The 26,268-nt window shown below is 59.8% G+C and overlaps 1 protein-coding gene across 2 annotated transcripts; it reads left to right on the top strand.

Annotated features, from left to right (window-relative positions):
* The first annotated feature begins 16,568 nt into the window (after positions 1–16,568).
* On the top strand, positions 16,569–24,726 carry TLE5 (TLE family member 5, transcriptional modulator). 2 transcript variants are annotated; one of them, XM_056112916.1, is made up of 7 exons: positions 16,569–16,764; positions 17,550–17,647; positions 21,451–21,514; positions 22,450–22,494; positions 22,807–22,869; positions 24,276–24,350; positions 24,481–24,726. In XM_056112916.1, exons 1-7 carry the CDS (start codon positions 16,738–16,740, stop codon positions 24,697–24,699), a joined length of 591 nt encoding a protein of 196 aa, XP_055968891.1. In that variant the 5' UTR covers positions 16,569–16,737; the 3' UTR covers positions 24,700–24,726. The 2 variants fall into 2 exon arrangements, with proteins under 2 accessions (XP_055968891.1, XP_055968890.1); XM_056112915.1 differs by having other exon boundaries at positions 16,583–16,764; positions 24,478–24,725.
* The last annotated feature ends 1,542 nt before the right edge of the window (positions 24,727–26,268 follow it).

Genomic DNA, 26,268 nt, shown 5'->3' with positions numbered 1-26,268 from the left:
CACACACACACACACACACACACACACACAAGAATTTAAGAATTTCTATCTATCAAGAAGCATCTGGAAAAGGGTTCTGTGTAGTTATCTGGTAAGGTCGGTCTCTGTCATTTTTGTCATCACACCTGGAGTTGTTCCGGGGTTACTCCGGACTCTGCACTCAGAAATCACTCCTGGGGGTGCTCAGGGACCTTCTGGGGTGCCGTGGTCAAAGCCGGGTAGGCCCTGTGCAAGGCAAGTGCCCTCCCCGCTGAGCTATCTCTCCAGCCTGAAATTTTCACACACTAATCAAAATAACAACAGGTAAGAGTCAAGCCCAAGCCTTTTTTTATTGATTTTGATTTTTGAACCATACCGGGTGATGCTCAGGGGTCACTCCAGGCGGTGCTTGGGGGACCCTAAGAGGATGCCGGGGATTGACCTGGCCAGCTGCATGCAAGGCCAGAGCCCTCTGCGCTGTCCTGTAGCTCTTGCCTGAACGCAACTCAGCTTCCAAGGATGCCCACGTGCGGGGGGCGGGGGCGGGGGGGGGGGGGGGAAGGTCATGCCCCTCCCCCATGCCAGCCACCCCCTCCCTCTTTCCAAACCCAGGTTCCTCCCTCTGCTCCAGGGATCTGGTCCTGCCACGGGGCCTCTACCCATGCTGTTCCCCCACTCCTCCATTTGCCTCCCCCTACGCTGCCTCCCTCCCTCCCCCACGCCCTGTCCCCCTCCCCCATTCTTCACAGGGCTGCTTCAGTTCCGCATAGCTAGACTGAAAGCCCCTGGCGCTCTCCCCTCAGTGTCCACCAGAGGGCGCGCGTGAGCCCCACGGTCCACCCACAATCCTTCAAGGACCACCTCCCCCTACGGTCCCCGGAATTCACCAGGAGCCAGCCCTGAGCACTGCCGGATGACCTCCCCCCCAAAAAAAAAAACCACAAATAATTAGATGAAAATAAAATCAAAAGCTTGAGGCCAGAGCGATAGTAGAGCGGGAGGGTTTTTGCCTTGCACGCGGCCGACCTGGGTTCGATTCCCAGCATCCCATAGGGTCTCCCAGCACCGCAGGAGTAATTCTTTTTTTTTTTTTCTTTTTAATTTTTATTAGTGAAACACCATGAGGTACAGTTGTAGACTTACAAATTTTTGTGCTTGGGTTTCAGTTATACAATGATTGAGTACCCATCCCTCCACCAGTGCCCATTCTCCACCACCACTAATCCCAGTATTCCTCCCACCCCCCCATCCCCCCCATCCCACCCTGTCTCTGTGGCAGGGCATTCCCTTTTGTTCTTTCTCTCCTTTTGGGTGGCCAGGAGTAATTCTTGAGTGCAGAGTCAGGAGGAAGCCCTGTGCATCGCCGGGTGTGACCCAAAAAGAAAAAATTTTAAAAAATAAATAAAATAAAATAAAAAGCTCTAACTAGAGGGCCAGTAGTAAGGCGTTTGCCTTGCACAGATACTCTGAGTCCCATCCCTGACACTCTATAAGTCCCCAAGCACCACCTGGAATGATCTTTGAGCACAGAACCAGGGGTCAGTCCTGAGCACTGCTGTGTGAGCACCAAACCCAAAGCAAATAAATAAACAAATAAACAAGGGGCTGAAGCAGTAAGGCAGCGGGGAAGGAAATTTGCCTTGCATGCGGGCAGCCTGGGCTCTATCCCGGCATCCCACAAGGTCCCCCAAGCACTGCCGGGAATGATCCCTGAGTGCAGAGACAGGAGTAACCTCTGAGCATCACTGGGTAAACCCCCCCTTGGAATTTTTTTTTCTTGAACTGAGGTAGTGGCTTAAAGAACTTTTCATGATGGAGTCCTGGGGTCCATCTGACACCCCAGGATAGCCCCAAGCACTGCCAGGAGTAACCCCTGAGCACCACCAGCTGGGACCTCAAATGAACAGTTTATGGTTTGGGTTTGGGTAAGGCACACACTCTTCTCTAATGAACCACATTCCTACCCCACGAGGTTGCATCTTATTTATTTATTGGGGAGTGGAGGTGCCAAGCAGTGTTCAGGGGACCCAGGGCCCATGTCCAGGAGAGCTCAGCTTGTCTCCCAGGGCCATAGTTCTCCTCCAGTCCAGCCATGCCGTGGGCTCAGAGCTGCTCCCACCTAACCCTGCCTGGGGTGTCCCTGGTGCCTGGGAGTGAATGCCAGCTGCACGCAATCCAGCATGCAATCCTTGCATCCTCGCCGCCTGAGCCCGTGAGACTGGGGCAGGATAGCATGTCAACTGCACATTAAAACATTAAAATACCCGGGTTGGATCCCATAGGGTCCCCCGAGCACCATCAGGAGTAATTCCCAAGTGCAGAGCCAGGAGTAACCCCTGAGCACTGCCAGGTGTGGCCCCCAAAACCAGGCCCAGCAGGGCCAGTTTGCTCCCTCTTTCCCTTGCTGGCGTCGCTGGAGTACATGAACTGGGGGACGCTGGGCCGGTGCCCGCATCTGCCAAGGGTAAATGTTTTCTCTTTTCTGTTTTTCGGTTTTGGGATCGAAAAATCAGGAGTTACTCCTGGCTCTGCACTCAGGAATTATTCCTTGTGGGATGCCAGGATCGAACTCCAGTGAGCCGCGTGAAGACAAATGCCTCCTCTCTGTCCTACGGCTCTGGAGGAGCTTGGAACTGTTTTCTCTACAGGCGGTGCTGGCCCTCTCCTGACCCCTAGAGCTCGGAAATTCCACTCTGGAACAGTGGGGGGGCCTTGAGGATCCAAGAACTGGGCATTTAGTACGCTTGCCTGTAGAGGCACTTGCACACATGCACACGTGTGTACACAGGCACACGCACGTATGCACACGCGCACAGGCATGCACACACGTGCACACGCATACATGCACACATGTGCATACGCACAGTTGCACGTGTACAGGCACACGGATACATGCACAAGCACAAGCACACTTGTGTACACGCACATGCACACACGTGCATGCCCACATATGCACACACACATGCATACGCATGCACGCATAGGAACATGGGCACATGCACAGCACAAAGATAAGCACACGAGCACGTGCATACACAAGTACATGCATGCATGTACAGGCACACACAACCTGAGCTTGGCAGCTAAAGTGCTTTTTCTTTCCTTATTGGGGTCACACATGGCGATTCTCAGGGGTTACTCCTGGTTCAGCACTCAGGAATTACACCTAGCAGTGCTCAGGGGACACTATGGGATGCTGGGAATCGAACCCAGGTCGGCCGCGTGCAAGACAAACGCCCTACCCGCTATGCTATCTCTCCAGCCCCAGTTTGGCTCCACTTTGGCAGCATTCTGAGGCTTCTGCTGCCCTGGTGGAGGGGGGCGGGGGGCTTCCACACTTGTGCTCGGGGCCCAGAACCCTGTCCCCACCATATTTGTCCCACACCCACACCGCACTTGGGGACCCAGCTGGGCTCTGCCGGAAGCAGCTCGGGCCTGCAGGACACGTGCCTCTGGCCTGGCTCCAGGTTTGGAGGGGAAACAGAGGCAGAGCCGCTGGGCGCGGCAAGGTTGGGCCCCAGCCTGGCCTGGCCCCGCCGTTCCCGGCCGAGGTGTGGCGGCTGAGGGGGCATTGGAGCCGCCAGGCCGGGTTCCTGCTCCTTATCAGCCCCCACCCCTCACACCCCCGCAGTAAAAGTTGGCCTGGTTCCCCGCGGGGCGAAGGGTGAGGCCGGCAGATAACCGGGGACACGTGGGCACCGGCAGCCCCGAACCCTGGACGCAAGGAGTAAGGGGCAACCCCTCTTCAGAGCTACCCGTCCCCACCCCTTCTGCAGGACAACACCGGAAGTGGGTTCTTGGCTGATCCCGGGCCCTGCCCCGGGGTCACCTATCTCCCAGGTAGACCCAGAGTGAGCGGATTATGCACGAGGACCCGGACTGGTTCCATGCCCAGAAAAGGGTGGGGGAGGGCAGCCCTGAGTGTGTGCACCCCACTCCCGGGCCATGGGAGCAAGAACAACAGTGTGGATCAACTAAAACCCCAGCGGTAATTTCTCTTTTGTTGGGGGGATGGTTGGCCTTTGAGATCACATCTGGTGATGCCCAGGGGTTCCTCCTGGCTCATGCACTCAGGAATCACTCCTGGCAGTGCTCGGGGGACCATATGGGATGTCGGGGATCAAACCTGGTGGGCCAGAGTGCAAGGCAAACGCCCTCCCCGCCTGGGAGTGGGAATTTATGAACGATGGTGATGTGTTTTGAAGGGACAAAAGATCACTGAAGTGACACTGTTTTTTTTGGGGGGGTGTTGCTTTTGTTTGGGGGCCACACTTGGTGGTGCTCAGGTCTGGTTCCTGGCTCTGTGCTCAGGGAGTCACTCCTGTCGGTGCTCGGGCGACCCTCTGGGATGCCGAGGATCGAACCCGGGTCTGCCGTGTGCGAGGTAAGCGTCCTCCCCGCTGGACTATCGCTCTGGCTCCAACTGGGCAACTTTTTGCGGGTGCAGTTTTCCCGGGTGTTCCAGGCCCGCACGCTCGGGCACGCATATTCGGGCACACACAGCTCTGGGCACGCACCCCAGGCATGCACAGATCCCAGGACACGCTGCTCTGGGCACGCGCGGATCCGGGCACGCACGCACGCTCGGGCACACGCAGCTCCGCCTCGCAGGCCCGGCTGGGCTCAGCCCCGCATCCGCTCCGCGCGGGGCAACGCTGCCCCCGTGTGGACGGCGGCGGGAGCGCAGCCTCCCCGCGCCCTCCGGGGACTGTCCAGACGCGCCCTGCCCAGTGGAGCCCGACAGCGCCACCTGCTGTGTCCGCGGAGTCCCCCCACCCCCACCCCCACTCAAGCCGCAGCGGGATCCTCCCCTCCCCTCCTTCCCCGGCCACGCGACCGTCCACGTGCTCCCGTGGACACCTGCTCTGGTGTCTGCTGGCGGCTCCCTGACCCACCCCCACTTGGGGGCTTCTGGGGTTCTGAGTCCCATCAGAGCTCCCCAGTAGGTGCCGGCCACAGATGTTCCTGGACCTAGTGTCCTCAGACACGAGCCACTGGGTTAGGGGATCCACTGACCCCCCCTCCAAATCCCAAGACTCTGGCATCATCAGCCCCCCCCAGGAGGGGGGTTAGGGGACCCCCAGATGGACATGGTGGGCATCTGACAGCTGACAGATTAGTGGTCCATTCTTTTTTTTTTCTTTTTGGGTCACACCTGGCAATGCACAGGGGTTATCCTGGCTCTGCACTTAGGAATTACTCCTGGTGGTGCGTAGGGGACCCTATCGGATGCTGGGAATCGAACCCAGGTCAGCCCTGTGCAAGGCAAACACCCTACCCGCTGTGCTATCACTCCAGCCCCTAGGGGTCTGATCCACTCTGGAACTCTGGACTTCGACTAAATACAGGGTTTGCTCTGCCAGGCTCCATGGGAATTCCTGACCCTGAGGGTCACCCTCTGCTGGGGGGCAGGGGGTATCGCACCCACATCCCCTCTGCACTGTTTTTGTTTTGTTTTGGAGGCACACCCGGAGATGCTCAGGGCTGACTCCTGGCTCTGTGCTCGGGGATCAGTCCTGGAGATGCTCAGGGGCCCCTAGGGGGTGCCAGGGATCGAACTTGGGTCGACTGCATACAAGGCAAGACCCCTCCCTGGTATCTTATGGCCCTGGCTCTCTGGTCTTCTGAGGGGGTCGGTAACCTTACCCAGGGCCCATCCCGGTGACCTTGGTGAGCTAATCAGCCCCTGATCTTGGCTCTCCATGATGGGGGAGAGGAGATTAGGGTTTCCATATATAACTCGGGGGGGATCAATTTGCATCGTGAAGAGTACCTGCAGAATACTGCGGGTGTTGGGGCCAGAGCCATAGCACAGATGGGAGAATGTTCTGCGTTGCACGTGGCTGACCTGGGTTCGATCCCCAGTATCCCACAGGGTCCCCCAAGCACTGCCAGAAGGAATTTCTGAGTGCCGAGCCAGGAGGAACCCCTGAGCACCTCGAGGTGTGACCCAAAAAGAATACTGCAGGTGTTGCTCACAGAAAATTTTATTTAAAACATTGGGGGATCGCGTATGTGCTGCTTGTGCCCACGTGGCCGAGCACTCCCCTCTTGAGACGCGGACTTTCGTGCTCCCATATCTAATCCTGGGATGTGTGCAGGGGCGCTTTCCACCCTTGGAGAAGCCCGGTTCTCTCTCGGGAGTGTTGCTCTCACTTTCTCCCTCCTTCCCCTTCCTAAAAACCTCCAAATAAAATCATTTTTACTTAAAAAGAAAGAGAGAGAGATGCCCAGAGTACAGTGGGTGGGTGTTTATGGCAGACTTGGGTTGGATCCTCCGCATCCTATAGGGTCCCTTGAGCAGAGTCAGGAGTAAGCCCTGAGCATCGCTGGGTGTGGCCCAAAAATAAACAAAAACAAACAAAACATTTGGGGAAAAATGGTGCCTGAAGATAGGATAGTGCATAGGACACTTGCCTCGCATGAGGCGGACTCAGGTTTCATTCCTGGCGGCATCCTCTCTGGTTCCCTGAACCCCACTGTGATCCCTGAGCACAGTGCCAGGAGTCAGCCCTGAGCACTGCTGGAGGTGGTTTAAAGACACACACAAAAGAAGCAGGACTGGCCAGGAGCGATGGCATAGCCAGAAGGGCGTTTGCCTTGCACAAGGCTAACCTGGGTTCGATCCCAGCATCCCATAGGGTCCCCGGAGCACCGCCAGGAGTAATTCCTGAGTGCAGAGCCAGGAGGAACCCCTGTGCATCGCCAGGTGTGACCCAAAAAGAAAAAAAAATAGTACAACTGTTCAGAGAGGTAATGCAGCCGGGACGACACTTACCTTGTACATCACTGACCCAGATTCCACCCCCAGTACTCCACAGTGTGCCCCTGAGCCCCCCAAAACTGCAGCCCCTTCTCTTCACTGTGGTCTGTGCTGTCAGGGGCTGTAATGCACCCACACTCAGGAGGGCCTCGCCCCATTTGTGTGCACACCCCTCCCGGGCTGCCGCCTGGCCTGTGACTGGGCACTGGTGTGGGATGGGGAGGGGCAATTGCAGAGCCGCCAGCACAAGGGCCCCAGGGCCCCTGCACATGCACGTCACAGCCGCCAGGCCGGTGCTCCCTTGGCAAAGTGCGCCCCCTGCAGTTTCTGTCAGTTTTCTCATTCAGGAGCCTAGCCTGTGCACTCCCCCCCTTTGGGGTTCATCCCGGAAGATAACAATGACAGCGGTCATCTCCTGAGGGGGGCCAAGAGAGATCTGGGCACCTGCAATCCGGGAGGACAGGCGACCTGAATTCCTACGCATGCAGCCCTTTCGGCCCACCCGGCAGAGAGGCCAGAGAGGGACGGACACTGGCCCAGAATCACACAGCACAGCAAGGACAGAGCTGAGCCCTGGCCCTTAGCACTGCTTCTCTGAGTTCCTGGGGCGTGGGGGCCTAACCCCATTTGGCAATGAAACCCCGACTGTGTGTGTGTGTGTGTGTGGAATGGACACAGGGTCAAGGGCAAATGCTGGGGGGAAGGTCACGTGTGCAGCCGCCCCAGAAAACCTTCAGGTGGGAACTCAAGGACGACCCTGCAGTTCCTCCCCCCTCCCCACCCCTGCAAGGACTCAGCCCGCAGTCCCACCCCCACCGCTGCCCGCCCCCTCTGCTCTGAGCATGCCCAAGCAAGGGGGTGGGCGGGAACACGGCCCTGGGGCAGCTGTGGCCCAAGGGCCAGACCTTGCAGTGCTGGCGCTGGGGACTGTAGGGGCTGGACAGACAATGCCCAGGCTTCCTTTAGGGCTGTGGAATGTTCTAGGACTAGGTCGTAGCACTGGAAGGCAGCTGCTTTATTATTTTAAAATTTTTTTTTCTTTTTGGGTCACACCCGGCGATGCACTGGGGTTCCTCCTGGTTCTGCACTCAGGAATCACTCCTGGCGGTGCTCGCGGACCCTATGGGATGCTGGAAATCGAACCCAGATTGGCCACGTGCAAGGCAAATGCTCTACCCCTCTATGCTATGGCTCCAGTCCAAGGCAGCTACTTTAAACAATGTGATGAGCCATGGCTACACAGCAGAGAGATTCAGCAGACCCCAGTTCGAGGCCCGACACCCCATAGGGTCCCCCAAGCCGGCCCGGAGTGATCCCTGAGTGAAAAGCTAGGAGTCAGCCCTGAGCATTGCTGGGGGTGACCCAACAAAACACCAAAGCAAACAAAATCCATTTCTTTATTTTTCACTAAAGAGTCCACTGTACCGCCTTTTCCAAGGAAATGAACAGAGTCAAGATTCAGTTCAGGGGCTAAAGCCAGCGACAGACAGGGGTTCCATCCCCACGACCCTATAGGGCCAGAGTGATCCCTGAGTGTAGAGCCAGGCATCCACCCTGAGCACCACCAGGTGTGACTCCCAAATAAACAAACACAATTTAAATCAGCCCCCCTTTTTTTTTCTTTTTGGGTCACACCCGGTGATGCACAGGGGTGACTCCTGGTTCTGCACTCAGGAATCACTCCTGGCGGTACTCGGGGGGCCCTATGGGATGCTGGGAATCGAACCCAGGCTGGCCGCATGCGAGGCAAACGCCCTACCCGCTGTGCTATCACTCCAGCCCCAAATCAAGCCGTTCTGTGAGCTTCTCACAACTAGTCCATCATTTGTTTCACACAAGTAGAAAAGTAACAGCAGTAAGATGCCTGGGTTTGGGTCTGGGGCTGGGAAGGACAGGGCAGGATCTCATTCCTGCTTCCTCTGAGCTGGTCCCTCTGCTGGAGAGGGAAAGAGGAAGGGAGACTCCCGGGGGTGGGATGGTTGGGGCATCTGTGTAGACGCAGGATCCCAGAGGCGGGCACAGCAGAAGGACGGGGGCAGAGATGCCAGGAGGACTAGACACTGAAGGCTGGAGGATGAGAACTAAAACGCTGGGACTTGGGGGGTTAGAAAGGGGATGAGAACTGAGACTTTGGGACTTTGAAGTCTTGGAGGGCTAGAGTGTCTGTGAGGATTAGATGACAACGATGACTGGAAGTCGAGGACTCTGAGACTCCGACGAGATGAGGAAGAAAATGTAACGAGGAAGGGACTGGAGCTATAGCACAGTGGGGAGGGCGGTTTGCCTTGCAGGCGGCTGACCAGGTTCGATTCCCAGCATCCCCTATGGTCCCCTGAGCTCCGCCAGGGGTGATTTCTGAGTGCTGAGCCAGGAGTAACCCCTGTGCATCGCCGGGTCTGACCCAAACAAAACAACAAACACGGTCCTCCCGTTGTTCATCAATTTTTTTGCTCGAGCGGGCCCAGTAACGTCTCCATTCTGAGGCTTGTTGTTATTGTGTTTGGCATATTGAATATGTCATGGGTGTGGCCGTATAGGCGAGATACTCTCAGTAGCTTGCCGGACTCTCTGAGAGGGGCGAACCCGGCTTGGCTGGGCTGGCAGTGCGCAAGGCAAACACCCTACTGCTATGCTATCGCTCCAGCCCACCAAAAAGGAAAAAAAAACAAAAAACAAAAATTAAGTACAGACGCAGTCTTTTTTTAATTTTTTTCTTTTTAGGTCACATCCGGTGATGCTCAGGGCTAACTCCTGGCTCTGCACTCAGGAATTACTCTTGGCAGGGCTCAGGGGACTCTATGAGATGCTAGGGATCGAATCTGGGTCAGCTACCTGCTGTACTATCGCTTGGCCCCATAGGAAGGACTTTTTCTTGCCCAGGTGAGGGGAATACAAGAAATGGACTTCGAATGGAACCACAGAACAGCGGGGAGGGCACTGGCCCTACACCCGCTCCTCCAGGGTTCAATCGCCAGCATCCCACAGGGTCCCGCGCCCCGCCAGGAGTGGTCCCTGAACACTGCCACTTGTGGCTCCAACACCAAAAAACAAACCCCAAGTGCCCGCTCTCCGGACCTGCCATTTGGGGAGCAAAGGAACTCCGCAAGCCCAACCTAGGACACCAGAAGTGAAGGAAAGTCAAAGCAGGGAGAAGCAGAATGAACGCAGGCCCTGACCTTGTCCTACCTTAAAATGTCACAATGTTGCAATGTGGTTTCCAGCTGGAATGTTTCTCTGGGCGGGGCTGGACATTGCAGGAGGCACCTGAAAATCACCAAGAAATGAGGCTGGGAAGCAGAATTCTAGATTCTAGATTTCCCTTTCACTGCATCATTACCCGGCCTCCCTCCCGTCAGCACCACTGGGTGTGAGCCCCAAACCAAACAAATCTGCAACAAGACTTTGATTTGGGTTTTTTGGTTTGTTTGTTTTTTGGCTTTGTGGGTCACACCTGGCGATGCTCAAGGGTTACTCCTGGCTCTGCACTCAGGAATTACTCCTGGCGGTGCTCCGGGGACCCTGTGGGATGCCAGGAATCAAACCGGGTCGGCCATACGCAAGGAAGACGCCCTCCCCTCCCCGCTGTACAATCGCTCAGGCTCCTACAAAGAGATTTTGAATCCACTGCATACCCCTTAGAATGGCCACTGCATATAAAAAAAGTTAAAAGGGCATTAAAACAGTCCTTCGTTGGAGCTGGAGCAATAGCACAGCGGGGAGGACGTTTGCCTTGCACGCAGCTGACCCAGGTTAGATTCCCAGCATCCCATGTGGTCCCCTGAGCTACGCCCGGGGTAATTCCTGAGTGCAGAACCAGGAGTAACCCCTGTGCATCTCCGGGTATGACCCAAACAAAACAACAAACAAACACTGTCCTCCTGTTGTTCATCAATTTGCTCAAGCGGGCCCAGTAACATCTCCATTGTAAGACTTCTTGTTACTGTGTTTGGCATATTGAATACTCTCCGTAGCTTGCCGGGCTCTCAGAGAGGGGCGGAGGAATCCAGCCAGGCTCGGCCAGGCTGGCTGCGGGCAAGGCAAACGCCCTACTGCTGTGCTGGGGAGGGGGGAAAAACACATCAGTCCTTTGTCTTTACTGGTGTTATTTTTTTTTTATTTTTCGTTTTTTTAAAATTACATCTGGTGATGCTCAGGGGTTACTCCTGGCTGTTTTTTTTTTGAAGGGGTTTTTTTTTTGAGGGGGTCACACCCAGTGGTGCTCAGGGCTGACTCCTAGCTCTGTGCTCTGGAATTACTCCCGACTTTGCTCTGGGGGACCCTATGGGATGCTGGGGATCGAACCTGGGCCTTATTACCTACTAGCTGCAGAGATGCAGGAGCTGGGCAGACGGTTGGGGGAAATGGGGCTGCGTCCTGGGCAAACAGTCTGGCCAGGCCCTCCAGGGTGACCCAGGAAGTCACCGTATGACTCAGCCATGCGGCTTCTGGGTGTTGACTCGGAACACTTGAAGACAGGCCACAGACAGGCCCCCTATTGTGCAGCCCGTGAAGACCTTGGAACAGAACCGGCCAGAACAGACCCCTCACCGCCTTGGGGGTCCTGGAGAACCAGGCAGGAGGGTGGGGGTCAGCTGGATAACCAGTGGAGGGCCAGGGCTGTTTTTGGGGGGTCATGAGATGCAGGGGAACTAGATGCCACAGAGGCACAGCCTGAGGGGCTGAGGGGTCGGGACTGATGGGACAGCAGCCGGCGGCAGGGTGGGGGGGGGGCTGAACACAGGGAAGGGGTCTTCAGGAGTGATCCTGGAGCCCAGAGCCAGGGGTCAGCCCTAGGCACCACCAGGTGTGGCTTCAAAACAAACAAAAGGCAGGACGGGAGAGATAGCACAGCGGGTAGGGAGGGTGTTTGCCTTGCACGCGGCTGACCCGGGTTCGATTCCCAGCATCCCACATGGTCCCCTGAGCACGGCCAGGAGTAATTCCCGCCCAGCCCGACCCTAGCACCGCCAGGAGTGACCCCTGAGTGTAGAGCCAGGAGTAACCCCTGAGCATTCCTGGGTGTGATCCAAAAGGCCAAAAAAAAAAAAGGTCAAGTGATATCCAATGCTCCTGTGGTCAATTCCATGTGTGTTTCCTGTGGTCAATTCCATGTGCTTTCACTGTGGGTTGTAGCAACCCCCTGGAGCCAGGATCAGGGGACCCAGCTCTGGACCTCTGGAGGCACCCTTGAGCACAGACAGAATCAGGAGTCCTCAGCTGGGCGCTGCCCCCAAGCCTAAGAGAGTGTTCACTCTCAGCTTCTCGAGTTGCCTAAAAAAAAAAATATCTGTTTTTGTTGGGGGGCCACGCCCAGTCCGGTGGTGGTCAGGGCTGACTCCTGGCTCTGCGCTCAGGGGTCACTCACTCTTGGTGGTGCTGGGGTTGGGGTGGGCGGGACCCTATGGGAGACCGGGATGTCCATATGGAGTACAGTGGAGGGATCATGCCAAGTGCAAGGCAAGCACCTTCCCTGCTGTACAATTGCTCCAGCTCCCCTCCCACCCCCCCCCAAAAAAAAGTTTGAAGCGCTGAGCTCTGGCAGGGCAGGACAGGGCTGTACCCTCAGGCTCCCGGATGCCTTCTGGGCTGGAGGGTCAAGCAAGGGCCCCAACACCAGCAGTAAATCCTCTGCACCCTCCCCCGCACAGCTGAGCAGCTGAGGCCTGGGTCCCCGTGCTGCCCGCGGCCACCTGTTTCACCTGGTCACCGACCCCCCCCACTTATGTCCCCAGTGACTGACTGGCAGTCCCATCCATTATGCACCAGCAAGACCCTGGCCGGGCCTGGGGGCCTGGGGGCCGAGCTCATTTGCACTCAAGCTGCTTTATTTTTCAGGGGGGTGGGGTGGGGTGGGCACCACACAAACAGACAGGATGCTCAGGGCTGACCCCCCCCCACCAACACACACACACACACACACACACACACACACACACACACACACGATGCTCAGGGCTGACCCCGGCACAGACACAAACACAAAGATGCTCAGGGCTGACCCCCTGACACACACACATACACACATTGCTTAGGGCTGACCCCCCTCACACACACACACACACACACACACACACACACACCCAGATGCTCAGGTCAGGGCTGACCCCTCACACACAGACACATACACACACGATGCTCAGGACTGACCCCCCCACCAACACACACACACACACACACAAACACACACACGATGCTCAGGGCTGACCTCTGACACACACACACACACATACACATACACAACATTCAGGGCTGACCCCCTCACACACACACACACACACAAACACAACAATGCTCAGCGCTGACCCCCTGACACACACACACACACACATACAACGCTCAGGGCTGACCCCTGATCTCACTCTGCTCAGGGTTCATTCCTAGGGTTGCAGGGGGACCCTATGGGAGCCAGGGATTGAGCCCCAGTTGGCTGTGTGTAGGATGCAATCTTGCTCACCATACTATCGTTTTCTTTTTAAATTTTTATTTTTGGGCCACACCCGGCAGAGCTCAGGGGTTACTACTGGTTCTGCACTCAGGAATTACTCCTGGCGGTGCTTGCGGGAGCCTATGGGGTACCGGGAAGCGAACTTGTGTCTGTCAGGGCCAGGGCAAGGGCCCTCCTGGTTGTACTATCGCTCAGGCTGGCCCCATTTTTTTTTTCATTATGGGGTCACACCTGGCGGTGCTCAGGGCTGATTCCTAGCTCTGTGCTCAGGGGTCACTCCTGAAGGGCTTGGGGGGGGGTGCAGGGATAGAACCCAGTCAGCAGCGTCAGGTAAGGGCCCTCCCGCTCTACTATCACTCCAGACTCCCCCCTACACTCCAAGTTTTGTTAAATTAGTTACAGGCTCAAGACTTGTTTCTGCCTAGGCCTACTCCACCTTTCTTTCTTTCTTTCTTTCTTTCTTTCTTTCTTTCTTTCTTTTTTTGCTTTTTGGGTCACACCCTGCCATGCTCAGGGGTTACTCCTGGCTCTGCACTCAGGAGTTACTCCTGGCGGTGCTCGGGGGACCTATGGCCTATAGGATGCTGGGAATTGAACCCGGGTCAGCCACCAGGCGTGCAAGGCAAAGGCCCTCCCTGCTGTGCTATGGCTCCAGCTCTGCCTACTCCTCCTTTCATAGGGGTACCCCCTTGGTCAACTGGTCGCCCCATCCAGATCCTTCCCTGTTCCAGATACACAGCGGGAAGCACCCCCAGCCACTGCCCCACACACCCCTCCCCACAGCTGTGTCTGAGGCACCAAGTTGAGGCTTCTGAGGGGAGTGAGGGGTGCAAGGCTAAAAAGTCCTCACAGGTCTTTTGCCTGCCGGGCCAGACAGCCAGGGAGCAGATGCTGAGTGCCAGTGGGGTGCTGGGGCAGGGAGACACTGCTTCCTTCGACATCCTGGATTTCCCCAGGCTTGGGCCCAAGGCCCTGCTGCCCACGGGGGTCCATTCCCTGACACTCCCATAGGATGCCCTAAGCAGAGCCAGGAGTCCACCCTGAGCACCGCTGGATGTGGCCCCAAAATTAAAAAAACAAAAAAAAAGAGGGACTGGAGCGATAGTACAGCAGGTAGGACATTGGCTTTGCACATGGCCAACTCGGGTTCGAGTCCCAGCATCCCATAGGGTCCCCCGAGCCAGGAGTAACCCCTGAGCATCGCTGGGTGTGACCCCAAAAGCAAAAAAAAAAAAACCTGGAAACTGAGTGAAACCCTAACAGGTCACTTCTCCTGGGTCCTGGGCACCATGTGGACAGGGACACCTGGGTCTGACCCTGCACGTTCCCCTGCAGTGGCTGGGCCACAACCAACAACCCCCCCCCCCCCTCGGCCCGAACCGCACTGCCAGTTGGGGCCCAGACACCAAAAAATAAATATGGTATTTTTTTCCTTGTTTATCCAGGCACTGATTGAGTGGCTGTTTCCGATGGCCGAGCGTGGGCCTGACTCCAGCTCCCTGTGGTTGCTCAAAAGGCCTTTTTTTGTAAAAAAAAAAAAAAAAAAATTATTTTGGTTTGGGGGGGCCACACCTGGCAATGCTCAGGGCTGAGCCCTGGTTCTGCACTTCAGGATTGCTCCTGGCGGGGCTCAGGAGACCCTGTGGGATGCCAGGGATTGAATATGAGTCTGTTGGGAGGCCAGCACACTACCCACTGTACTACCCAGCCCCTGGAAACTTGGTTCAATTCCAATTCTTTTAAAGGTGCAACGGTGGGCCAGAGAGCACACATGGGGGACACCACACAGGCCCCAGAACACCCCTGGGAGTGACCCCCAAGTCCTGCTCGGAGCAGCCCTCCACAAACAAAATGAAGTCACAATCTTGGGTTTTATTTTGTTTTTGGGGTCACACCCAGTGATGTTCAAGGCTGACTCCTGGCTCTGTGCTTTGGGATCACTCCATGGGAGGCCAGGGATTGAAGCCGAGTCAGCTGCGTGCAAGGCCGGCTCCCTAACCACTGTCCCATCTTTCCAGACCCCCAGCCATGGCTTTTATTCCAAATAACATCGCAGAGTCCGGGGAAGTCCACCATGGGGTGGGGGGAGCACCCAACCTGAAATGGGAGAGGCCCTGGGCTGTCCCCCACTCCCCCCCAAGTGTGGCCCAACTAGTACCAACAACACGGCACAGGGGTCTGACCTAATCACCTCCCCACGTGGCCCCTCCCCCCCAGCAGTCCAGTGGGCTGAGAAGCCTGGGTGGGGCCCCAGAACTACTGAGCACTGGGTGCGCAACACCCCCCCAATAAAAACAGGACAAAAAAGGGAAGTCCAGCAGAAAAGGGGCTTGCCCTGCTCGAGGCCAAGAGGGTCCCCAGAGCCCTGCCAGGAGTAGGCCTTGATATGGGTGCGGCCCCAAAACAAACAAACAAAAAGAATTTCCAGACCTGGCTGTGAACCCCATCTGGCCCGGGCCACGTTTGGGGGTGGGGGGCGGGGAGCAACTGCCCAGCGCTGCGAAAGAAAGCAGGAAACCTCCTTCTGGCTCAAGGTCAAGTTCTCAGGGCCTGCTGCCCCCACCCTACCCCACCCGGGTGGCCCCAGGGCCTTTGCTCAGGCTCTCCAAAAGCCTGGGGCAGGCCTCTCCCAACCACTTCCTCCACTTCTCCGAGGCCCAGGCCTTCCAGCCTGCGCATTCCCCACCCCCACGAGCCTACTTGACTATCCCAATTGATTCCCCGGGGGGCTGAGACCAGCACACCTCCCCTCCCCCCCATGGCTCCCCCGCTGCCGGCAGGGCCTCCCCCTACCCCATCTCCCCTCCTGGCGCACAGTAGGGCGCTCGGCAGGCCCCCAGGACGGTGGGGGGTGACAGGGCTGTTGTGTCTGTGCACCGAGGCCTGGCCGCACACCAGCAGCGCCGGCAGCGCCGGGAGCCAAGGTTACCCGGCCTGTCCCTGGCACGCGTCCAGGCGCGCCATGACTGCGCGGGCGCCCGGCTGGGGGGGAGCCGGCCGCGGGGCGGGGGGCCGGGGTGGGATGAGGATGGGGAAGGGGACCCCCAGCCCCCGCAGCCCCCCCCCCGATCCCCGCGCGGCGCCGCCCCCTCCCCCTCGCTCCCTCCCGCCTCCCTCCCCCGCGCTCCCGGGCGCGCGCTCCCCCCTCGGCGGCGCGCACGGAGCCCGGGCGGCGGCGGCGGCGGCGGCGGCGGCGGCGGCGGCTGCAGCAGGTGGAGCCGGACCGGCGGCGGCGGCGGCCAAGGCGGCGGCAGCGGCTGCAGGAGGAGGAGGAGGAGGAGGAGGAGGAGGCGAGGCCGCCGCCATCAGACAATAGGAGCGGCGGGCGGGCGTGCGGGGCGCGGGGCGGGGCGCGGGGCGCGCCGGGCCGGGCGCGCGGGGAGGGGGCGCAGGAAGCGGCCGAGGCCGGGCGCGGGAGGCGGCGGCGGCCCCCGGAGCGGCCGATCGGCGGCGGGACAAAGGCGCGGCCGCCCGGCGCCCCGAGCCCCCCGAGCCGCCCGAGCCGGGGCGCACAGCCGGGGCGCAGCGCGCGCCCCCCGCCGCGACTGACATGATGTTTCCACAAAGCAGGCATTCGGTAAGCGGGGGGCCGGCGCCCCCTCCTCCCCGCCCGCGCCCATCCGGGCCCGCGCCCCTCCCCCCTCCCCCCGGCCGGCTGGGGGTGCGGGGCAGGGGGCCGTCTCCGAAGGTCCCCCCCATGCGCGCGCGCGCGCGCGGCCCCCGGGGCTCCCCCACCCACCCACCCAACCCCCGGATCCCGAGTTCCTGGGCCGCGTCCCGGCCTGGCACCGGCGGGGGACTTCCCCCCACCCCGGCGGCCTTGGCCCCGGCACCCCTCCGGTCACCTCCAACGCCCGGGGACGCGCCCGGGGGGCCTCCCCTGGGCTGGGGCTGGGGCGTGGGCTGTGGGGGACCCCGACCCATCCACGCACACACACACAGACACACACGCGCACACGCACACACACGGCCCGGCCTGCCGGAAGCGCGCGGCCTGCAAAGGAGCGAGCCCGAGAATCTGGGTCCGGGGCGGTGGGGGGTCCCCGTCCCCGGAAAGATTGCAGGCGCAGAGCGAGGCCCCTCCCCCGAGGCGACTTTGCAGGGACGCCTCGCGCCCCCCTGTCGTCGGCCCCTCCCCCAGCCCCCGCAGTGGGGGCGCGCGCCCCCCTCGGCGCCTGGGAGAGGGCGCGCCCTGCCCCCCCCGTCGGCCGAGGGTGTTGGTGGGGGTGGGGGTGGGACGCAGGAAACGCGGGCGGGGGCTGTAAACGCGCGCCCGGGAAACGGGGCAGGAAGGGGGGGGGTCGCCGCAGCTGCGCGCGCCCGCCCGCGGGGCCCTAACCCGGGCCGCCCCCCTCGGCCCAGGGCTCGTCGCACTTACCCCAGCAGCTCAAATTCACCACCTCGGACTCCTGCGACCGCATCAAAGACGAGTTCCAGCTGCTGCAGGCCCAATACCACAGGTGAGCGGGCTGGGGGGGTGCGCGCGGCTCTCCCCGACCCCCACCCCCGACATGCACCCCCTCCACGCACCCACACACACACATCCCGGGTCCACGCCGCGGGGTGTTCCCAGCTCACCTGGGCGACCCAGATGGGGAAAAAACTGCTGAAAGTTAAGTGCCCCTCCCCCCCAGCTCTGCAGAGTCTTCAGCGCCCCTCTCCCCCACGCCCCTGCTGCAGTTTCTAGAAAGGGGAGAGAGCCTTCCTTCTCGGTGCCCACCCACCCCACCCTACCCCTAGGAAAAAAAAATGCGGATTTTTCTCAGTCCCTCCCTACTTTTGGAGAAAGAGTTTCCTGCACCCCACCCCCACCCCGCCGCTTCTCAAGGACATCCATTGGCTTTTATTGCTCCCTCTTTCTTGAAATGGCTTGCCTGCCTCTTGGGGGTCGGGGGTGCAGAATCTGAAGGGGAGAAAATCCTGTGTGCATCCTGGTTAGAGACTTAAGCCCAGAGAAGGTGCGGAGGTGCCCTTGGGATGCACAGCAGAGCTGACCTGATTAGCAGCTTGTGTCTTCGGAAAGCTTCCTTTCCTCAGCTCCTGGGAATCTCAGTGGGAGGGGACAGACAGTTCCCGGTTCTCTCAGGGGCGGCCTGTTCGGGACTCTGTGTCCCCACACCTGACTTTAAAAGTGCCCTGCGCTGCCCCCAGAGCTATAGGACAGTGGAGAGGACGCAGGCCTTGCACGCGGGCTGACCCGGTTCAATCCCCAGCATCCCATCGGGTTCCCCGAGCACCGCCAGGAGTCAGCCCTGAGCATCACTGGGGTGGAACCCCCAAAAACGAGGGAAATAAAAGGTGTTCCCTGCAGGTGGCTAACTTGGAGGGAGTTCCGTGGCAGGGAGGGCTTCCGGCTTTGCCTTCAGACTTGCCCTTCCTGAGCCCTCCCAAGGCAGCATCTTCACACCCGAGCATCTCAACAAACGCGGTGCCCACACAGGGGTCAGCGTGGGTATTGCCGCACACAGACGCAGAATTATGGGACCACTAGGGCCCACCCCCCTTCTCCTAACCTGAACTTTTTTTTTTTTCGCCTTTTGGGTCACACAGCGATGCTCAGGGCTGACTCCTGGCTCTGCACTCAGGAATCACTCCTGGCGGTGCTCAGGGGACCATATGGGATGCTGGGAATCGAACCTGGGTTGGCTGCGTGCAAGGCAAAGGCCCTACCCGCTGTGCTATCACTCCAGCCCCCTAACCCAAACTTTTTTTTTTATTTTTTGCATTTTGGGTCACACCTGGCGTTGCACAGGGGTTAGTCCTGGTTCTGCACTCAGGAATTACTACTGGCAGTACTCAGGCAACCATATGGGATGCTGGGAATTGAACTCGGATCAGCCGCGTGCAAGGGAAACGCCCTCCCCACTGTACTATCGCTCCAGCCCCCTAACCCGAATTTTTTTTTTGTGGGGGGGGTCACACTCAGCGATGCACAGGGGTTACTCCTGGCTCTGCACTCAGGAGTTACTCCTGGTGGTGCTCAGGGGACCATATGGGATGCTGGGAATCGAACCTGGGTCGGCCCATGTAAGACAAACGCCCTACCTGCTGTGCTATTGCTCCAGCCCCAGAACCCGAACTTTTTAACTGCTTGCATTTAAGACAAAAACCTGATCCATCAAGCTAGTGGGGTTTTTTTTTGTAGGGTGAACTCTTGTGGCAGTGCTCAGGGCGGACTCCTGGCTCACTGCTTGAATCAGGTTCAGCTATATGGAAGGCCTGCGCCCTCCCTGCTGTTCTATGACTGTGACCTCCCAGAGTTTAGGACAAAACAGCTTTTGTTTCGTTTTTCGGGTCACACCCAGCGATGCTCAGGGGTTAGTTACTCTTGGCTCTGCACTCAGGAATTACTCCTGGCGGTGCTCAGGGGACCATATGGGATGCCGGGGATCGAACCCGGATCTGCTGCATGCAAGGCAAACACCCTACCTGCTGTACTATTGCTGCAGCCTTTTTTTCATATAGCACCGTAGCACTGTCCTCCCGTTCATAGACTGGCTCGAGCATTTTTTTTTCAGTGCCAGGGATCAAACTCTGGGCCTCCCACAGGGGAGTCATTCGCTCTCACTCTCTCCCAGGCTCTCGGTGGTGCTTGGGGACCCTTATGGGATGCTTGGGATAGAACACGGGTCGGCCGTAGGCAGGGCCAGCTGCATCCCTGCTGTGCTGTTGCGGGACCCCACGGCTGAATGGGATACACATGGTTTCCTCTAGTCCTTCCTCCCGGCCTTCCCTTCCATCCTCCCTTCTGGGGGCTCTGAGCATCTTTGTAGCTTTTTTTTTTTTTTTGGCTCTATGGGTCGCTCAGGGGTTCCTCCTAGATCTGCACTCAGGAGTTACTCCTGGCGGTGTTCAGGGGACCCTATGGGATGCTGGGAATCGAACCCAGGTCGGCCGTGTGCAAGGCAAACACGCCCTACCCACTGTGCTATCGCTCCAACCCCTGTTGCCCTTAGAGAGCCCTAGATATGCATGTGGGCGCCTGGTCTTCCTTAGCCTGTGGGGGTGATTCTCCCCAGCAACGTGATCAGAGGCAGACCCCAGGATCTTGGACCTCCTTGGAGATGCCCCACCAGCCCCATAGAGTCACCCTGCCACCAGCCCCCCCCCCCCCATCCTTTGACATTTCCACCTGACCCTCCCTTCTTGGAAAATTCCCCGCTCCCCGCCAGTGAGGTTGATCCTGGCAGCCAGCTTCCTGGCTGTGTGACCTTGAGTCATTTACTCGGCCTCTCTGGTTGTGGGTGATGTCATCACCTCGGCTATAAAACAAGTGGATGGACCTCATCAGGCCTCCGGATGGAGGCCGGGTTCCTGTATCCCTAGCTGACCCAGTGGGCAGCAAGGGGGGGGGGAAGTTCTTGCTCCAGTTTTTCAGTGTGTGAGGTGGGGGCTAGGCTGGGCTTTTGGGTCACCCCGGGGGTGCTGGGGAGCCCTTGTGGGGTGCCCGGGATTAAACCCAGGTCGGCCAGGTGCAAGGCAAGTGCCTTCCTAGGGCTCCGGCCCCTGGTATGGGGGGGTTGGGTTCCCCATTTTCATCCTGGAGTCACAGCCGACAGTGCTCAGGGCTGACTCCGGGCTCTATACTTGGGGGGGCTACTTCCTGGGTGCGGGGGTGCACCGGGGGCCCTGTGGGATGCCGCGGCTGGAACCCGGGTCAGGTGAGCGCCCTGTACCCTCCGTGCTATCTCCAGGCCTGCCCCGATGTCCTTATCTGGGCCGCACACCTCACGGGAAGGGCTCAGGTGCCCTCTGCCCCCACCTGGGCCTGTGTCTTCCCCCAGAGTTGGGGTCCCTGGCAGAGCCCAGAGTCGAGAGCCCCGGCCCCCAGCCCCTCCCTCTCCCCCCTCCCTCCTGCCTTTGCTCTGTTTCCATAAAGTAAAGTAAGTAAAGGCCCTCCCGTTGATCATTGATTTGCTCGAGCGGGCCCAGTAACGTCTCCATTGGAGACTTTGTTGTTACTGTGTTTGGCATATCGAATACTCGGTAGCTTGCCGGGCTCTCTGAGAGGGGCGGAGGAATTGAACTCGGGTCGATCATGTTGGCCACTTGTAAGGCGAACGCCCTACCCGCTGTGCTATCGCTCCAGCTCTGTTTCCATAGGGGTCCATATCTTTGGCTCGGTGACTGCACAGCGCCGGCTTCCCTGGGGTGCCGTGCCCTGGTGGGAGCCTAACCCAGGCCCCCATCCCACCCGCCCTCCCCCCACGCTGACCTGTGTGACCCGGCCCCTGAGCTGAGGGTCTTCCCTTGCCACCCACAGTCTGAAGTTGGAATGCGACAAGCTGGCCAGCGAGAAGTCAGAGATGCAGCGTCACTACGTGATGGTGAGCCTGCCCGGGGGGCCGGTCGTCCCCCCCCCCCCCCCGTCTGTGGGGCCGGCTGGACCCCTCCTCCCCCGCCCTCTCTCTCCCCCCCCCTAGCAGCTATTGCCGCCCACCCCACGGCCACCGCCTCTGGGGTGCCGCCAGGTCGGCTCTGCTCCATGTTTCCCGGCCCCCAGGGCCGCCGCGCCTGCAGTGCTGGCCTGGCTGCTGGCCCGGGCAGTGGCCGACGTGCCAAACCACCGTGAGGCTCCGTCTGCCAGCACCAGGCCGCCCGGCCATCCTTGGCACTGTCCAGGCTGCTGCCACTAAGCTAGAGAGGGAGGGGGGAGGGGAGTCAGGGCGCCCTACAAGGCTTAACCCCTCCACTCCCAGGCCTTGGGTGCAGGATTGCAGAGTGCAGGACTGGGGAGAGTCCCCCTCCCCTCTCCCATGCTGGTTGGAGGAAGCAGCTGAAGAATGCTACTCAGGACCTTCCCAGGCTGGGTGTCCTAAGGGCGCACGCGCAGAGGATGACACCCCCGCCTGCCCCCCCCATTCCCTGTGTACCCCAGGGGGACCAGACTGGGACAGAGAGTGGGACCTGGGACTGGGTCCCAGCAGGGGCTTCACCAGATCCACCCTGGGGAAGGGCCTGGCCAAGGGGCATTGCAGCAGGGGTTTCCAGGGATGAATATGAGCTTGCTGGGCCAAGAGGGGGAACCAGAAGGCAGTCCAGGGGGGCGGAGGGTTTGTGGTGGGGCTGGAACCCAGCAGGGCTGTGCTCAGTTCCCTGCCTGGAGACGCAAAGAGAACAAAGATCAGCCCATGGGGAGGGGTGTCGCAGAGGCAGTACCCAGACCTGGTGCCCGCTCTGCCAGCCCCCACCCCTCTGGGCAGTGTGGGCGCCCCCACCCCCACTCCCGACTGCTCCGTCACCTGTCTCTGTCCCTCCGCAGTACTATGAGATGTCCTACGGCTTGAACATTGAGATGCATAAACAGGTACTTTCAGGGCTGCGCCCCCCCCCCTTAGGCCTCCCCTCCCGCACCCTCAGTTCCCCCCAGTGCCTCCACACGCAGGTGGGACCCCTGCCCTGGCTACGCAGCAAGTTCCAGGCTTGCTGGGAGCTGTCACCAGCCCCCCCTGGGGGGGAGGGGCCGGGCCTTCTGGGACCCCAGCTTGGGGGGGTGATTGGGGGGAGCTCGCCCCCCTCCCTGAGTCAAGTCACTGCTTTGAGCTGCTCACCTGGGGCTCAGGGGCTCACCTGGGTATGCGCACCACCACCCCTGACCGCCCGGGAATGTGTGTTCTAGGCTGAAATCGTGAAGAGACTGAATGGAATTTGTGCTCAAGTTCTCCCGTACCTGTCCCAGGAGGTGAGCAGGAATGTCTTCTGCCCCATGGGGGAGGGGGCGCCCCCTCCTTTCTCCCCCCATGCCGAGACCCCTCCCCTCCCCCCACCCCAGCGTTGCTGCTGCTTGGGAGGACCCCCCCCCTCCCCGCGGTGGAATTCCCGGCTCAGTGAGTCATTTTGGCTGGTAAAAATGTCAGATTGCCCAGGGCTGAGCTCCTTGGTGTTCTTTCCCCCCTGTCTGGCTTCTGCCTTTGCACCTCCCCCAGATTCATCAGCCAGAGAAGGGGGGGTCCTGCAGGCGCATGCGCAGAGGATGGCACACCCCATCCTCCCAACCCCCACACACGCACACACATGCACGCGTGCACACACAGACTCAAGCTGCAGAGGTTTATTTGAACATGAGTGCCAGCCAGCACCCAGGGCACCGGGCACCCAACTCCAGCAGATTTAAGGCTTTGCCCGGAGGCCAGAGATAAGAACCCAACCCCCCCCCCCCCCACGCACTGTAGCACTGTCGCGGGTCCTCCTGGGTGCCCCTGAGGCATGAAAGGGAATTGGGTGGATTTTTGTCCCTGGACTTAAGGCCTGTAAAATCTCCTGGGGGGAATCTGCTTATCCCCTGGTGCAAGGGTGCGCACTGTGTGAGGAGCCCCAGGCATGCCCTGGACAGTTGGGCAGGTTGTGCACTGCACTTTCACTTGCTGGCACCCAGCCTCCAGGCTTGAGGTCCTTCCCACTGGTCTTATGGGAGTGGGGACTCGCATTGTTCTGTTTGGGGGTGGGGGAGGCACCAAACTGTGCCCAGCTTGGGGCTTGTAACCCAGCACACATTTGAGGGGGGCGTATCAAGGGGGTGCAGGGCCTGGAATGCAACCATTGGGAGGCATCTCCCTGGCAGTCATCCCTGAGGCTTTCTGTGAGCACCCCCATCCTATTGCTTCTCCTGGGGGCATTCAAGACATACTTGGGGGGGGGTCTGGGAGCAGTAGCACAGCGGGTGGGGTGTTTGCCTTGCATGCAGCTGACCCGGGTTCGATTCGCAGCATCCCATATGGTTCCCTGAGCACCGCCAAGAGCATAATTCCTGAATGCAGAGCCAGGAGGCTGAATGCACACCCTTATGCATTAAAGGGTGTTACCCGAAAAAAAAAGCCAAAAAAAAAAAATACTTCGGGGAAAGAAATTGGGGGGTGGGGGGGGCTGGAGCGATAGGTGTCTGCCTCGCATTGGGGCTGACCCGGGTTCGATTCCCAGCATCCCATATGGTTCCTTCCCCCCCGCCCCCCCCCCAGCACCACCAAGAGCATCACCGGGTATGACCCAAAAAGCAAAAGCAAAATATATATATATATATATATATATATATATATCTGGGAGGCAGAGGCTATGGATTTAACTGGGCTTCCCCTCCCCCTCCCCCTCTAGCACCAGCAGCAGGTGTTGGGGGCCATCGAGAGAGCTAAGCAGGTGACTGCCCCGGAGCTGAATTCCATCATTAGGGTGAGTCTGAGCTGGGGCTCCCTGGGGGCTGGGCTGGCAGGCGGGCGGGTGTGCGGGGGAGGACCCGCCCCCCCCCCTCCCCCCGCGGCTCACCCTCTGCCTCCCCCCACCCGTCTGTGCCCTACAGCAGCAGCTTCAAGCCCACCAGCTCTCCCAGCTCCAGGCGCTGGCCCTGCCCCTGACCCCGCTGCCCGTGGGCCTGCAGCCGCCGTCGCTGCCGGCCGTGAGCGCGGGCACCGGGCTGCTGTCGCTGTCGGCGCTGGGCTCGCAGGCGCACCTGTCCAAGGAGGACAAGAACGGCCACGACGGGGACGCGCACCAGGAGGACGACTGCGAGAAGTCGGATTAGGCGGCGGGGCGGCCGCAGGGAGGGGGCGCCGGGACCCCGGGAGGGGGACAGAGGCAGCCAGCGGCGGCGGCGATGACGTCGGGGGACACGGGACTGGGACGCAGCGGTGCAGCAGCTCGAGGGCGGGGGGGCTCGCTCTGCCCGCTAGTATTTATGGTCTAACCGCCTGCCAGGGGGAGGCTGGGGGGGCCGTCTCTGCCCCCCACAACCCCCTCGCCTTGTTCCTGCTACCCCTGCCACCATGACCACCGCTCCCGGCCGCCCCACTCTTCCTCCCCTGCACCCCAAGGGTGGTCATCTTCCGACTCAGATGAGGCTCATGGGGGTCCGCCTGCCCGCAGGATATAGAGGAACAGGTTTCCCCAAACCTCAGCCCTTGCACACACACACATGCATACACACATACACACACACAGCCACAGTCGCGGGGTGCACCCCCCCCGCTCCCCCCTGCCCCAGGCTCTCTGCATGCGAGGTCAATGCTAGCGCACCCCCCTTTCTGCCCTGGGCACCCCCCCTTAAGCCGTCCCCTCCCCCACCCGCCTCAGCTGCTTCCCCGTCAGCTCCAACCGCCCACGCCCCCCCTTACCCAAGCGTTTTTTCCCCCTCCCCACCCTGAGCCGCGGGGGTGGAGGTGTGGGGGGTTGCAGAGACGCCGCCCACCCCGGAGCTTCGCTGGGAAGCGCAGGGGAGGGAGGGGCGGGGCCCCAACTTTCTCTTCCTCCCCTTCCCAAATAAAGATGAGGGTACTCGAGCACTCTGGAATGTACTGTTGTGTGCGCCCCCCCTTGTCTTTTCAAAAAATGGGGAAAATGGTTTTCTGGAGAAGAAAGCGCAGCAGCTCGCTGCAGGGCTGAGCTCAGCCTGGCTGGCTTTTGCATCGCCTTGGGTGTGGGTCCCCAAGCCGCCTCTCAAAGGAGCTGGGGGGGTGGAGCTTGTGCCAGGGATCCACGTTTGGTCCCCAACACCTCCTGGGGTCCTCCAAACTGCACCAGCAATCGGCCCTGAGCACTGCTGCGTGTGGGCACCCATTTCCTGGATGTCAGACCCTCTCCATCCCGATTGGGCTTGGGGAGGGTTGCCCAGAGGCCCCCCGGGGTGGGTGCTGGTGGTCTGAGCTTGCTGGGATGGTGGGGCAGAGGGAGGCACCAGGGTATCTCCTAGGCCCTGTGCTGCTGTCGGGGAGGGGGCTTGCTGAAGCTCCAGCACACACCAGTCTTGGGGACCCCTAAGTGATTTTCTCTTGTGGGGGCCACCCCCAGCAGTGCTCAGGGCTGACTCCTGGCTCAGCACTCAGGAATTTGAGGCTGTGTTCTGGGAACACCCCCTCTCCCCAACTGGTCACACTCAAGGCAGACGCCCTCCCCACCCCTTGTTTGCGGCTCTGGGCCATCAGCTGAGCCACTTGGGGGGGTCACAGGGCGCCCAGACCTGACCACTGGTGGCAGGAAGCTGGTCACCTAGAGGGTCTGGAAGGGTCTGGGCCATTGTCCTCCCCCACCGCCTCCTGGGGGAACTTGGGGTGCGGTAGGAATTCTTAGTATGTGAGGTGCTGGGTTCTGCCCCACC

The sequence above is a fragment of the Sorex fumeus genome, unplaced genomic scaffold, assembly GCF_029834395.1.
Source record: "Sorex fumeus unplaced genomic scaffold, SorFum_2.1 ptg000019l, whole genome shotgun sequence".
NCBI lineage: Eukaryota > Metazoa > Chordata > Mammalia > Eulipotyphla > Soricidae > Sorex > Sorex fumeus.
Note: the sequence above shows the minus strand (reverse complement) of the source record. Positions and strands in the feature narration are given on the sequence as shown.

What these genes read in the sequence shown, in the direction of transcription:
- TLE5 (XM_056112915.1), top strand. Translation starts at nt 16,738, where the DNA reads ATGATGTTTCCACAAAGCAGGCATTCG. An exon ending in TCCCGTACCTGTCCCAGGAG is followed by an intron (nt 22,870 to 24,275) that starts GTGAGCAGGAAT and finishes CTCCCCCTCTAG; the next exon opens with CACCAGCAGCAGGTGTTGGG. An exon ending in AGCTGAATTCCATCATTAGG is followed by an intron (nt 24,351 to 24,477) that starts GTGAGTCTGAGC and finishes TGTGCCCTACAG; the next exon opens with CAGCAGCTTCAAGCCCACCA.